Consider the following 15,991-nt stretch of genomic DNA (forward strand, 5'->3'; position numbering starts at 1 on the left):
GTGACCATTTTTGAATCATATTAAAACACAATGGGGACTTCACTGTTTTATTTTATACGCCCGTCAAAATTTTGACGGTCATATTATGTTATACAAATGTCCGGTGTCCGTCTGTCTGTCTGTCCGGCATAAACATGTCGCGCCGTAACTTGAGAACGACTTATCCAAATTTCATGAAACTTATTATAGTTGTTTCTTATGATGGTCAAATGATCTGTATACTTTTTGTTGAAAATAAGATTAAAACTTTTTGAGTTAGGGCACTTTGTAACTAAAACATGTCGCACTGTATATCAAAAACTATTTTTGATTATTGCTTAAAACTTTAAACACTTCTTAGTTATATAAATTTTAAGATCTGTATACTTTTTGGTGATGATTCAAAATTTCATTTTTGAGTTATTGAGTATTTTGTAAAAAAGGGGGAGGGTTTTTTTACTTTACATGTCGCGCCGTATCTCAAAAACGATTTATGATTATTGCTTAAAACTTTACACACTTCTTTGTTATATTAATCTTAAGATCTGTATACTTTTTGGTGATGATTTAAAATTTCATTTTTCAGTTATTTAGTATTTTGTAAAAAAGAGGGAGGGTATTTTTACATGTCGCACCGTTTCTCAAAAACTATTTATGATTATTGCTTAAAACTTTACACACTTCTTTGTTATATTAATCTAAAGATCTGTATACTTTTTGGTGATGATTTAAAATTTCATTTTTCAGTTATTAAGTATTTTGTAAAAAAGAGGGAGGGTATTTTTACATGTCACACCGTATCTCAAAATCTATTTATGATTATTGCTTAAAACTTTACACACTTCTTTGTTACATTAATCTTAAGATCTGTATACTTTTTGGTTTTGATTCAAAATTTTATTTTAGTGATATTTAGTTTTTTTGAAAAAAAAGAGGGGGGGGGGGGGGGGGGGGGTTCATATGTCCCTCCGTATTTCAAAAACAATAAATGGTTATTGCTTAAAACTTTCTCAGAAATTATTTATGATCATTGCATTAAACTTTCACACAAGACGACGGGCGTATCATGCGCTCATGGCGCAGCTGTTTATTGTTTTTTGTTGATTTTTTTTTTTGGGGGGGGGGGGCATGTGGTTAACTTATTCTGTTATTCTGTATTCTTAAAAATTGTATGTCATTATGTTTTCTGGTCTGTGCGTCTGTCCGTTCATTCTTCCGTTTGTTTGTCCATTCGTTATTCGGGAGGAAAGGTTTTTACAGCAATTATTGGAACAGTCCTATCCTTATTTTATGAAGACTAAATACTATTAATGTATTATATCTATCAGTTCTAAAAATAAGATGATTATTTGTACATTGACTACATATTTGCAGATGAAACGAAAGTCATTGAAGCACAAAATTAGTGGTGCTTTAAAAGCAAAGAGGCACAGAAAATTGCCAGTATGGAAACAAATGAATTTATTATGGACTGCACCTATTACCAAATTTTGGATAACACAGGTTAGTTACAGTAGAAAAAATTATGTATTTAACAAACATTTAAGACTTTCAAAATGTGTTTAAACTACATAGGATGTTGTACAAAAAATAAAATTTTATAATTAATAAATTCCATTCCCCAGACAAAAATATCATTTTGAAAAACATTTGTATGTCCCACCTAGAGGCATTATGTTTTTGGTCTGTTTGTCCATCTGTCTGTTTTCCTACTTCAGGTTAAAGTTTTTAGTCAATGTAATTTTTGATGAAGTTGAAGTCTAATCAACTTGAAAATTAGTACACATGTTCCCTATGCTATGATCTTTCTTATTTTAATGCCAAATTAGATTTTAGACCCCAATTTCACAGTCCACTGAACATAGAAAATGATAGTGCAAGTTGGGCATCAATGTACTATGGACACATTCTTTTAAATGGTTTAGTCATAGAACTTGAAAAATGCTAGAAAGATCAAAAGGATTAGTTCAGATAAGTCCACTGCTTAAGCCACTTGAATATTTTGAAATCCCAAATACTCACTGGTTGTTATTTGTCTCATCAGCAATTATACCATTTATTCTTGTTTTATACTGGCCACTGAGGCTTATATGAAATGAAGACAAATTGACATCTGACGAGAAATAGCAGTTTTAAAAGTGTTAAACTAAATAGGTTTGAGGTCTAAGATAAAAAAAAAACCACCCAGATGAGATGAAACAAGAAGCTATAAGAAACCAAAAGAGGGTTTTCAAAAAGTAAGGTAAAACATGAATCTAGTGGAGTTTAGTGAATAAGTTACTGTTGATTTTATTATTTTCGTGGGTTCCAATTTCAAAACTTACACTTTTGTGGATATTTAACATCATGGTTTTGCTAAATTCTTCCGACTGTGCAAGGGCTGTATAGCCAGTCAAGGTTGTTAAAAAGTTCCATCTGTAAAGTCTGCATACAAGCATATGGACAATTTGTATATCTTTCAACATTTAAAAATCGTGGTCCACCTGTACCTACGCAATCTACCAAAATTTGTTATCCAAGGAAAAACAATAAATCCACAATAAAGGTTTAATCATCAAAGTTACCATGGTATTTATATTTTCAATGAAAAACGCACTTTTATATTACAAAAAAAACTATCATTTTTGAAATATAATCTTTCAAAACAATGGCTAAAAAACAATAAACCATGCCAACGTTTGATGAATAACATTTTAATCATTAAAACAATGTAACATCTGAAGTCTTTTTTTATTTTCAGATGTTTTATTTCATATATTTGGGTATATTCAGCCTAGCAGTACTGTGGCCAACCTGTGGAAATCTTTATCTAGATACGGTTGTGTGGGTCTGGACTCTTATTATGCTTACAGAATTAATAAGACATACATATGTCAAGCATCAGGTAATGAATAGGCTATTTTTCATATTACCCACTATTGACTCCTAAGAATATAAATTTTCAAAAGGTTACCTACTCTTGTACCACATTCTTGTACTTGGTCAAGTAAGAGCATCTAAAAGAAGTAAAATGAAGGCTGAAGCTTACTTCTGGTTCAATTTAAGGGAGGGGGGGGGGGAAATTACCTTTTTTTCCAATGATTTTGTTGAGTATAGAAACTATAAACATGTCTTTCTAAAGGTTGCACATATGAGTACTTAGTTGAGTTTTTGACCGATGGGATACAAATCTCTGTACTTTACAGAATAATTTGATTTGTAGAATTGTTTACTTTAAGATGTACACAATACTATACTTAATTAAAAGTTTTACAATTACTTTGTGAAACAGTATCAAGAGCAATGTATATTCAATATTATGTATTAAAAATTATTTCTTTTTAGATATAGTAAGAATGAAAAATGTATTCATAGTCTTTAAGAAAATGGAAAAGATTTTTGACAATTTTTATGTCATCTTTTAACACTTTTCTGAAAGATTGCAATATGTTTGAAAACTTTTCCTAAGGCATCAACCTTTGAAACTGAAAGTAGTCAGCACACCAACAATTTGAGTTTTTTTTTTTTTTTGCACTCCCTGTCAGATTTGCAGTCAGTTCAGGTGTCAGACCACCAATTAAAAATCCCAATCTGGTCAACCAAATTTTGCAATTTTCACACCTTTCTAAATATTTTACCTTAAGTTTAACTTCAAGGAATCCAGGTATATCCTGAATTGTACATGTATCACCTTTCTACATGCCAATTTTCAACCAATGTTTAAAGTCTTATTAGAAATTTCTGATCTTGAAAACACAGGTACTACCAAAATAACTCCCGGTTTTCTGGAAATCTTAAATTAGTGTACTATGTAGCACATTAATCCTGAATTGTTAATGCAAAGTCATAGAAAAGTAAATTTTGGCTCAAAATGGTCTAAATATATCTCCCTTTCACCAAAAGTTTCATTTCTGCAAATTTGTTGGTTAGTTTAGGTAAACAATGACATCAAATGCACGATTTTTTATACGCCCGTCAAAATTTTGACGGGACACATTATGGTATACAAATGTCCGGTGTCCGTCCGTCTGTCTGTCTGTCCGGCGTAAACATGTCGCACCGTAACTTGAGAACGACTTATCCAAATTTCATGAAACTTAATAGAGTTGTTTCTTATGATGGTCAAATGATCGGTATACTTTTTGGTGAAAATAAGATTTAAACTTTTTGAGTTACGGCACTTTGTAACTAAAACAGGGGTGTGTTTTTTTTCACATGTCGCACCGTATCTCAAAAACATTTCTTGATTATTGCTTAAAACTTAACACACTTCTTAGTTATATTAATCTTAATATCTGTATACTTTTTGGTGATGATTCAAAATTTCATTTTTGAGTTTTTGAGTATTTTGTAAAAAAGGGGGAGGTTTTTTTTACATGTCGCGCCATATCTCAAAAACTATTTATGATTTCTGCTTAAAACTTTACACACTTCTTTGTTATATTAATCTTTATATCTGTATACTTTTTGGTGATGATGCAAAATTTCATTTTTGAGTTATTGAGTATTTTGTAAAAAAGGGGGAGGTTTTTTTTACATGTCGTGCCGTATCTCAAAAACGATTTATGATGATTGCTTAAAACTTTACACACTTCCTTGTTATATTAATCTTAAGATCTGTATACTTTTTGGTGATGACTCAAAATTTTATTGTTGAGTTATTGAGTATTTTGTTAAAAAGGGGAGGTTGTTTTTTTTACATGTCGCGCCGTATCTCAAAAACAATTTATGATTATTGCTTGAAACTGTACACACTTCTTTGTTATACTAATTTAAAGATCTGTATACTTTTTGGTTTGATTCAAAATTTTATTTTAGTGATATTTGTAAAAAAAAACAGGGTGGGGGGGTTTCACATGTCCCGCCGTGTCTCAAAAACAATAAATGGTTATTGCTTAAAACTTCCTCAGAAACTATTTATGATTATTGCATAAAACTTCCACACAAGACGTCGGGCTTTTCATGCGCTCATGGCGCAGCTGTTTATTGTCCGAGTAGGCCTTCTTTCACATACGTTCTAAATTGGAGGGAGTAATTGGTGGTCTGACACCTAAAGAGCCAAAAAATTGCTCAGAAATCTTTGTTTTGCTTTATTCTTAATCCTTAGTTAATTTGTAGTTAAAAACACCCTATCTGAGCATAATGTGACTTATATTACAAATTTCACAGCTCAATTTAAACTGACTGTAATGTATGACTTTGATAGAAAATTCTTGAAAAATTCATTTTGGACTACAGAAACATAAACTTTCAATATCAAGATCAGTTTTGTTGATTTTTTATGCCCCACCTATGATAGTAGAGGGGCATTATGTTTTCTGGTCTGTGGGTTCGTCCGTTCGTTCGTCGGTCCGTCCGTTTCGTTCGTCCGTCTGTCCCGCTTCAGGTTAAAGTTTTTGGTCAAGGTAGTTTTTGATGAACTGAAGTCTAATCAACTTAAAACTTAGTACACATGTTCCTTATGATATGATCTTTCTAATTTTAAAACCAAATTAAACTTTTGATCCCAATTTCACGGTCCACTGAACATAGAAAATGAAAGTGCGAGTTTCAGGTTAAAGTTTTTGGTCAAGGTAGTTTTTGATGAAGCTGAAGTCCAATCAACTTGAAACTTAGTACACATGTTCCCTATGATATGATCTTTCTAATTTTAATGCCTAATTATATTTTTTACCCATTTTCACGGTCCACTGAACATGCAAAATGATAGTGCGAGTGGGGCATCCGTATTTATAGTGACGTCATTCTTGGAATGCCACACTAGGCAGAAGCAAGGATATCCTTCACTGGTTATTTAAATCATTCTCAGAGATCGTGCACTAATTACAAATTGGAATTTGTTAAATCTAAACATAATAATGTTTGCTGTAGATGATTCAAACATCAACATGCAATACTTTAATTTGTAGGTCAACAACTTTCAAAGTAACATTGTGGTGTTACATGAGACAGGGGAGAGAAACGATTTTATTAATTTTTTCTGTCAAAATTCTGTTTTGAGAATCTTCCTCAAATCCAGGAGCACCTCAATTGACGAGTAATTATCCACTAAAATAAAAGTTAATGTATTTAAACACTTAAAATGTGACATTTCATTGGATTAGTAGTCTTCCATTAAAACTAAATTTTTGTGTACCAACATAATCATTGTAATGGTAAAAAAAATATTTTAAAAATGTTGCATTTTGTAGTTTAAGCCTATTTATTCATAAAATTTACAAATATTTTAAATTTAGGATTTGGAAACAAGCTTCACACAGTTTACAACAATCATATTTTTTTTTATTAGTACCGTTTTCCCTGTTATGAGAGTTGTAACTGGGAACTTATCAATGGAAATTTCAAAACTGAATAGATTTTTCAGTCCACACTTTCTTGAGAAAAAACTTTAAAATCCAAGAGTACTGCCACAAAAAATGGAAAATGGCCCTAGCCTGCAGTTCAGTGGTACACAATCAAGATTTCAAAAAATATTGTAGTTGCTGTGAAATGACAGAATTCAGTTAAATTTTAGATAATTAACTATCAACTTTAATCAAATGTGTAGATTTAGAAGATGCAGATCTCTTCCATTGGTCCAAATTGAATCCTAAACTAAGGAAATGAAATTACATAAACAATAATTGATTTCAATATTGCCAACCTTTCTACAGGTTCTAGCTGTTCTCTTTTTCATTCTTTATTTGAAGACTATCAAAAGATAACCCCCCCCCCCCCCCCCCCCTTGCCAAAAAAATAATTAAATAGAAACAAGGGCCGTCTTACCCCTCAGAGCTATTCAGCTCTTTGATTATTTACTATCAGTTGATACAATTTAAAGTATAAAACTTTCATTTGAGATAATAATAGGATTTTTGTGAGTTTATGCAATGTTTACATCAGGCTATGTTATCTGCCAAATACATGGTATGACGCAATGATATAAGGGATAAAAATCAAATAATTTCATTAATTCTTGATGACAACAACTTGTTTTGGTATTAAAAAAACTATGTTTTAATGTTTAACACCACAGAAACAACTTACTGTGCATTTATAACAATTTAGGACATTTTTTTTTACATGAAAGCATATTGTCAGGGTGGAAAAGCTAAAAATAGCACAAATTCAGGTTTCAGGCTCTAAATTTGCAATATGTGACTTTTTGCCCCAAAAAAGATTGAAATGTGACTATTATCATTTCATATGATCAGTTAAGACATAAAAATCAATTGCTTTCTGAATTTGGGGTTTCACCGCATTTCACCTGAAGGTGTCAGACCACCAATTAAAATCCCTATCTGTTCAACCAAATTTTGCAATTTTCACAGCTTTCTAAATATTTTACCATAAGTTTAACTTCAAGGAAACCAGGTATATCCTGAATTGTACATGTATCACCTTTCTACATGCCAATTTTCAACCAATGTTTAAAGTCTTATTAGAAATTTCTGATCTTGAAAACACAGGTACTACCAAAATAACTCCCGGTTTTCTGGAAATCTTAAATTAGTGTACTATGTAGCGCATTAATCTTGAATTGTTAATGCAAAGTCATAGACAAGTAAATTTTGGCTCAAAATGGTCTAAATATATCTCCCTTTCACCAAAAGTTTCATTTCTGCAAATTTGTTGGTTAGTTTAAGTAAACAATGACATCAAATGCACTATTTTTGTCCGAGTATGCCTACTTTCACATACGTTCTAAATTGGAGGGAGTAATTGGTGGTCTGACACGTCATGTTTGGTTAGGGTCCTGTACCCCAAAATGAGTTAATCTCTTTAAAAAAGCTATAATTGACTTCTCCTCCAAGTGCCGACATTTTTTAAACCTTAATTGTAGCACATTTGTGCTGGGAGCAGCCATTTTTATTGTTTGGGCATAGTAAGATATGGATCTGGATCAGACCGGAAGGACTTTTACCGGACTGGAAACGATTATTTCTGGAATTTAAAGAAAAAATTCAGGGTCGGTCGGGAACAGAAAACAGACGTATATTTTTTTTTGGCCTTATGTATTATTAACCTCTAAAACACAAAGTAGTCAGCACATCTTCAATTGGATTTTTTCTTTTCTTTTCAGAGACATAAAAGCACGTTATCAATGTGGAGCTGTATAGAAATATTACTTATGTTTATTTTTATCGTGTTCTACCTGTTTCTGAGGATTATGCCACAGTGGATCAATTATTCCGATATCTACGTTTCCAAGGCTGTACTTAGCACGGGCTTGATCTTCTTTTTCTATCGATTACCACATGTATATTTGCCTATGAGTCCAACTCTTGGACCTATGCTTGTTAGGATGAACAGAATGGTAAGAATATCTTTTGATACATATACTACCCAATTAAAGCCATAAGTTGTGAAATAGCAACATTTCGATTGGCTATTTATTAGGTCAATGGTGACTTTCAAAGTTCACATTTCCCCCTTAACAACCGAGATTTGTGAATCTATGATAATATTCAAAACACATGTTTCACCTGAAATATATTCTTTTTGTCAAATTTGATTTCATACAAAAGCGAATATTATAAAAACCTTGGAAAATTTCTGGTGTTGAAGAGTAGTCTGGGTTTCCATCACTTCAAAAATGTTTTGTAAGGAAAACAATAATTTCTATAAGAGAGACATGTTTTACATTCTCGTGAAAATTGGATATCACTTGTTATCAGCTCCATTTTATGTAACTGTCATACAAGTGAGAGGTTTAGCCAGCTGTAAAATGAGGTTCAATCTACCATTTTCTACTACAGAAAATGCCTGTACCAAGTCAGAAATATGACAGTTGTCAAATAAAATTCATTCGTTGATGTGTTTGAGCTTTAGATTTTGGAAATTTGAATACAGACTTTTTGTTTTGAATTTTCCTTGGAGTTTGGTATTTTTGTTATTTTCTTTCTCCTGTTTATAGATTTTTAATTTCAATGGTAAAAATTAATTTACCATTTAAGCTCTGTTATAATTTCATTGAAATTAGGTTAGACGAATTAATATCAAGTGATTTACATTTCTCATCGTTAGTCCTTCATAATTCTTTTTATGCCCCATTTATGGGCATTATGTTTTATAGTCTGTGTGTCTGTTCGTCCCGCTTCAGGTTCAATTTTTTGGTCGAGGTAGTTTTTGATGAAGTTGAAGTCCAATCAACTTGAAACATAATACACATGTTCCCTATGATATGATCTTTCTAATTTTAATGCCAAATTAGAGATTTCCCTCCATTTTCACGGTCCACTGAACATAGAAAATTATAGTGCGGATGGGGCATCTGTGTTCTGGGGACACATTCTTGTTCATATATAAGACCAAGGCTTCCAAAACGGTCATATATTCCGGACATGACCGAAACTTTCATAAAAAGTCGGGGTGCTCTCAGCCTCAAACGGTCAAATAGAATTGGTTTGCCACTTTTTTTTATTCAAGGCATTTTTTATAAAACGATCATTTCAAATTTGAGCAACTATCGATCATTAAAAATGTCCGTTTGGGTTTTGGACATGTCCGCTTGGGCATTCTATTTCACAAAGATATTTCGGTCATAATTGGGTTTTTTACAACAGATGCAGCATATTTAAGATACTTTAAAGTGTCTCAGTTAGTCTAATTCTCTGGGTACGCAAATGTACGGCTTGGTCTTTAGCTTGTGTACATCAATAAAAAGTAGAAAAAACATGTTTTCTTTTATTTAAATAACAACAAGCTGTCAAACAATTATCCCTCAATAAGTTATATTGAAGCCATAAATCATTCACTGATTACAGGTTTGTTACCTTTGATAAGGTGTTCTTAGCTTGTCTTTATCAATAGAACTAATGATGCATAACAATGTGCATAAAGGTGATCAGGTAACGAGGTCAAATATGTAAGCGTGTACGGAACAACATCCTATTTAATTACGCTTTATAGATATTATTTTAAATGAGCATTCAGTTTAACATGTTTAACAAAGTTTCCTGATATTTAAAAGTTATTCTTCAAATAAGTATATTTATAAATGAATAAGTATGATATCAGATATGTATTATTTATTTAACACTGTACATCGTGTTAAATACTGGGGTACTCTAAAGGGGAACATTATTTGAAATATATATTAAAAACACCAAGAATAGCTTCGCTTGGGTATACCAAGCTGACATGTCCTATGAATAAGAGGGGCGTTCTCTATTCTTGTTTTTATATTAAAAAAATGTTTTTACAATTGAAATCATAAAAAATAATATCCAATAATGACAATCTCCAAATCTTATAAAGAATTTGTCTGAAATTGAACTTTGTAAATCTACCGTCATGGGCAAACGTGTACAAAGAAAAGTGCTATCTCTGTCCTCTGTTCAGTAGATTTTACATGGTTTAAAACAATATCCTTCATTGGGACTCCTCAGTGTTATCTATAAATCAGTTGTAAAAGTCACGTGGTCAGGTAATCAATACACAAACAGAAAAGTATCAGGTGTATCAAGTTGTACTACAATAAAAGCCAGTTGTCATCAACAGTTTCAAATAAGATGGCCTTAATTAACAACGTGTAAAGTACTCAGAGAGAAGATATTTAAACAAAAACATGAGAAAAGTCAGGTACTGAAGCATGTGAAGCTGATTGATGCAATTATTGTTCCTGTATTATGATAAACACAGAAAAATGACACGATACCGAGGATAATATTTTTTGTATTTTTAGAATGAAGAAAACAAAAAAGGTTTTAATAATTTTATTGCATATAACACTTCTAATTACTTAGACACATATATCTTATGCATCCTCTCAGTTACATTTAAGTATCTAGCTGATCATTGACCGTCAAAAATATTTCTTTGTAAAATGTCCGGCTGTCGTCAGGAAATTTTGGAAGCCTTGTATAAGACCCCTTCAATATCCAATCCAGCAACATTCATTTGTGCCTTTTACAAGTTCAGTGTTGTCTTCAATGGTTTATAAATACAATACAAAAAATTACTTCAAATTTTGTTTTACAAAAAAAAAAGACTTCAGTGATTGTAGGAAGCATTGTTATATGTTGAAGTTGATGGGATAAAAATCATTTTCATTTATCATTATTTGTGAATGTGTTAAAACTATTTTACACTTTTTATTTTCAGATAAGAGTTGACTTTGTGTCTTTCGTAAGAATGTTCCTGATTTTCATGATATCAGGTGGTGTAACCATACAGGCAATTCTGTATCCAAACTTCCCACTAGGAGTTGAATTGATGAAGAGGGTTCTGACCAGGCCTCTGTTTGCTATGTTCCTTACACAGATTCATGACTTGGATGGTAATATAAATTGAAAATAATATCTGGATTTATTGCCTTGTTTTGTCTTGCCTCAACACAAAATTGTGGAAATAAGGCTTTGTCCTGCTGTTTATTATATAATGAAGGAATCAGCAGTGACAGCAACATATTGTTATTTTTTTTTATTGATATAAAAATAAAAAGATATGGTATGATTGACAATAAGACATTTAATATCCAACAGAGCCCAAATAATATATATAGATTAGCTTCTATAATAGTATGTATATATAGATACATTTAATGTTTCCTTTTTAGCTCACCTGGCCAAAAGGCCAAGTGAGCTTTTCTCATCACTTGGCGTCCGGCATCCGTCGTCCGTCGTCGTCGTAGTCGTAGTCCGTCGTCGTTAATTTTTACAAAAATCTTTTCCTCTGAAACTACTGGGCCAAATTAAACCAAACTTGGCCACAATCATCATTGATGTATCTAGTTTAAAATTTGTTTTTGGTTACCCAGCCAACCAACCAAGATGGCCGCCATGGCTAAAAATAGAACATAGGGGTAAAATGCAGTTTTTGGCTTATAACTCAAAAACCAAAGCATTTAGAGCAAATCTGACATGGGGTTAAATTGTTTATCTGGTCAAGATCTATCTGCCTTAAAATTTTTAGATGAATCAGACAACCCATTGTTGGGTTGCTGCCCCTAAATTGGTAATTTTAAGGAAATTTTACTGTTTTTGGTTATTATCTTGAATATTATTATAGATAGAGATAAACTGTAAACAGCAATGATGTACAGCAATTTAAGACTCAAAAATAAGTCAAAATGACCAAAATGGTCAATTGACCCCCTCAGAAGTTATTGTCCTTTATAATCAATTTTTAACAATTTTCATAAAATTTGTAAATTTTTACTAACATTTTCCACTGAAACTACACGGACAAGTTCATTATAGATAGAGATAATTGTAAACAGCAAGAATGTTCAGTAAAGTAAGATGTACAAACACATCACAATCACCTAAACACAATTTTGTCATGAACTGTCTGCTTCCTTTGTTTAATTCACATATACCAAGGTGAGCGACACAGGCTCTTTAGAGCCTCTAGTTTTAGCTCACTTTTCCTAAAAGGAAATGTGAGCTTTTGCCATCACTTGGCGTCTGTCGTCGTCGTCGTAAACTATTTCAAAGATCTTCTCCTCTGAAACTACTGAACCAATTACAACCAAACTTTAGCTGAATGATCCTTAGGGTATCTAGAATAAAGAATGTGTTTTATTTTCCATTTTGTGAAAAAACATGGCCGCCTATGGCTAAAAATAGAACATGGGGTTAAAATGCAGTTTTTGGCTTATATCTCAAAAAACGAAAGCATTTAGAGCAAATCTGACATGGGGTAAAAATGTTTATTAGGTCAAGATCTATCAGCCCTGAAATTTTCAGATGAATGAAACAACCCATTGTTGGGTTGCTGCCACTTAATTGTTAATTTTAAGGAAATTTTGCAGTTTTTGGTCATTATCTTGAATATTATTATAGATAAAGATAAACTGTAAACAGCAAAAATGATCAGCAAAGTAAGATCTACATTTAAGTTTATATGATAAAAATTGTCAATTGACCCCTTAAGGGGTTGTTGTCCTTTAATGACAATTTTTCACAATTTGTTCATCATATTTGCTAACTTTAAAAAAAATCTTCTCCTCTAAAACTACTCAACCAAATTCAACCAAACTTCAACTGAATGATCAGAAGGGTGTATAAAATAAAGTTTGTGTTTTAGTTTCTATTTCGTCAAAAAACATGGCTGTCATGGCTAAAAATAGAACACAGGGTAAAATGCAGTTTTTGGCTTATATCTCAAAAACTCCAGCATTTAGAGCAAATAAGACAAGAAGTTAAAGTATTTATTAGGTGAAGGTCTACCTGTCCTGAAATTTTCAGCCGAATTGGGTAACTGGTTTTTCAGGTATGATGCCCCTAAATTGATGATTTTAAAGAAATTTTGCAGTTTTTGGTTATTATCTTGAATATTATTATAGATACAGATAAACTGTTAATAGCAAAAATTTTAAGCAAAGTAAGATCTACAAATAAGTCAATTTGACCAAAATTGTCAATTGACCCCTTAAGGAGTTATTGCCCTTTAAAGACTTTTTTCACAATTTGTTCATCATGTTGACTTACTTTAAAAAAGCTTCTCCTTTGAAACTGCTGTATCAATTTCAGCCAAACTTAGGCTAAATGAGTTTCAGAGTATCTAGTATACATTTTATTTCCTTGTTTGTCAAGAAACATAGCTCCTATGGCTAAAATAGAACATAGGAGAAAATGATTTTTTTTTTTGCTTTTGAAGAAAATAGGACGATTCAAAGAACATTTAAATAAATTGAAAAGCCAAAATAATCATTGATGAGAGATTTAACCAAAAAAATTAAGGTGAGCGATTCAGGCTCTTGAGAGCCTCTTGTTTTATATTGGTGTTGTTTTGTAAACTTTTTATAAGTTTATATAATTTATTTATTTTGTACTTGAGTGTGGGGTACTTGATGTCTATAAGATTATTTTCTTTATTATTATGAAACCTTGTACATATATTTAATGGCATATATTTATTTACAGGAGATCCAGATTGTAGTCCACATTATGCCAATTTGACAACTAGCTACTGTGCAACTGGTAAGAGAACTTTTAATGATATATTCTTATATTGAACTCATTGGATTTCATGTCTAAATATATTTACATAATCAAATTTTTTTGACATGTTTGAAACCAGAATAAGATAAAAAAAAAATAAAAAATAAGTGAGTTTTGATATTTATTACCAAGATAATTTTACAGTGTGTCAGAGTTGAATAAGTTTGTATGCAATATTTGTTATGCCTCAAATGATTTTTTTTAATAAATTATTATGATAATGTTGATACAAAAAAAAATGGATTAATATAAACTTATGTATAACTTTCTTTTTCAGATGCCTTCCACTTCAGAGGTTCTCACATGTACAAGCCTGGTAAGCAAACTGTTTCTTATATGTTGTGATTGATAATTTAAATTGTAAATTAAATTATTGAAAAGCTAGCTTTTGAGTATTTCCCTTACAATTTGAAATTTTACTTGTAAGTATAAAATATGAATTGTAAAACATCAACATCACACAGAGTACTCAAAAAGATATAGTAAATTTTGTGGTCATTGCCATTTTTTGTCGAGCCTGCAACTTTTGTTGCAGAAAGCTCGCCATAGTGATAGTGATCTGGTGGCGGCGGCTACGACGGCGGCGGCGTTAGCTAACTTCTTAAAAGCTTTATATTTTAGAAGGTGGAAGACCTGGATGCTTCATACTTTGTATATAGATGCCTCATGTTACGAAGTTTCTGTCAGTCACATGTCCAATGTCCTTGACCGCATTTTCATGGTTCAGTGACCACTTGAAAAAAAAGTTCAGATTTTTTGTAATATTGAATTCTCTCTTATTATAAATAATAGGATAACTATATTTGGTATGTGCGTACCTTGCAAGGTCCTCATGCTAGTCAGACAGTTTTCACTTGACCTCGACCTCATTTCATTGATTAGTGAACAAGGTTAAGTTTTGGTGGTCAAGTCCATATCTCAGATACTATAAGCAATAGGGCTAGTATATTCGGTGTATGGAAGGACTGTAAGGTGTGCATGTCCAACTGGCAGGTGTCATCTGACCTTGACCTCATTTTCATGGTTCAGTGGTTATAGTTAAGTTTTTGTGTTTTGGTCTGTTTTTCTCATACTTTTTGCAATAGGTCTACTATATTTGTTGTATGGAATGATTGTAAGGTGTACCTGTCTCGCGGGCAGATGTCGTCTGACCTTGACCCCATTTTCATGGTTCAGTGGTCAAAGTTAAGTTTTTGAGTTTTGGCCTTTTTATCTAATATTATATGCCAAAGGTCAACTATATTTGGTGTGTGGAAATATTTTATGATCTATGTCAGTCCCGCAGGTTTTATTTGACCATGATCACAATTTCACGGTTCATTGCACAGTGATAAGTTTTGGTGTTTTGGTGTATTTTTCTTAAACTATAAGTAATAGGTCAACTATATTTGTTGTATGGAAGCATTGTTAGCTGTACATGTCTTCCTGGCATGGTTCATCTGACCTTGACCTCATTTTCATGGTTCATTGGTCTTTGTTTAGATATTTTGGTTAATGTTAAGTTTATGTGACAGTTGAAATAAAGCTTTATACTTAGGACTATCAACATAATATCAATGATTAGTAAAGAAGGCGAGACATTTCAGCGTGTGCACTCTTGTTTTTGGAAAGTTTGCTATAGCTTGCTATAGCAATAAACTTTAAGGCATCGGCCTAACCGGAAAAGAGACAGCCTAATTTACTTTAGGAAGTGTGTCCTACTTCTAGATAATGTAGTACTGGTGTTTGAAAACTAATAATAGAAAGATGCTTTTGAAATTTTGAGCTCTTCTATTTTAATAGCATACAGATTGAATAAAAAATGTACTGAATTTTCATCGATAAATCAAATAGTTCAACTTCATTTGAAAGACGAACAAACACTTCTTCGTGGATCTGCGCTACGCGGAAAGTAAAATCAATACACACATGAGACAGCAGTTTTTACGTTATGATTTTATCGGTATTCTTCAGACATGCGTCAGATCCATATATGTGTGCCTCCAAACAGGAGTACTACAATCCCGGTTTCAAAGGTTTCCTACCTTCCTCCGGTTGAAGAGAAAATTAATAGCGTGTTTAAAATATTTCATGAATGAACATTTTTCGTCGCTTTATACTACGAT

General features: G+C 32.0%; 1 protein-coding gene across 5 annotated transcripts in view; it reads left to right on the forward strand.

Annotated features, from left to right (window-relative positions):
* LOC134687313 (transient receptor potential cation channel subfamily M member 8-like) overlaps positions 1–15,991 on the forward strand; it is an 87,695-nt gene that overhangs the window by 38,230 nt on the left and 33,474 nt on the right. For all 5 annotated transcript variants that reach the window (XM_063547497.1, XM_063547498.1, XM_063547500.1 and 2 more), the window contains 6 exons: positions 1,354–1,482; positions 2,720–2,863; positions 8,021–8,254; positions 11,044–11,218; positions 13,809–13,865; positions 14,164–14,202. In XM_063547497.1, the coding sequence (XP_063403567.1) occupies positions 1,354–1,482; positions 2,720–2,863; positions 8,021–8,254; positions 11,044–11,218; positions 13,809–13,865; positions 14,164–14,202 (778 nt within the window). The remainder of the gene's footprint in view (positions 1–1,353; positions 1,483–2,719; positions 2,864–8,020; positions 8,255–11,043; positions 11,219–13,808; positions 13,866–14,163; positions 14,203–15,991) is intronic.

The sequence above is a fragment of the Mytilus trossulus genome, chromosome 10, assembly GCF_036588685.1.
Source record: "Mytilus trossulus isolate FHL-02 chromosome 10, PNRI_Mtr1.1.1.hap1, whole genome shotgun sequence".
Taxonomy (NCBI): Eukaryota; Metazoa; Mollusca; class Bivalvia; order Mytilida; family Mytilidae; genus Mytilus; species Mytilus trossulus.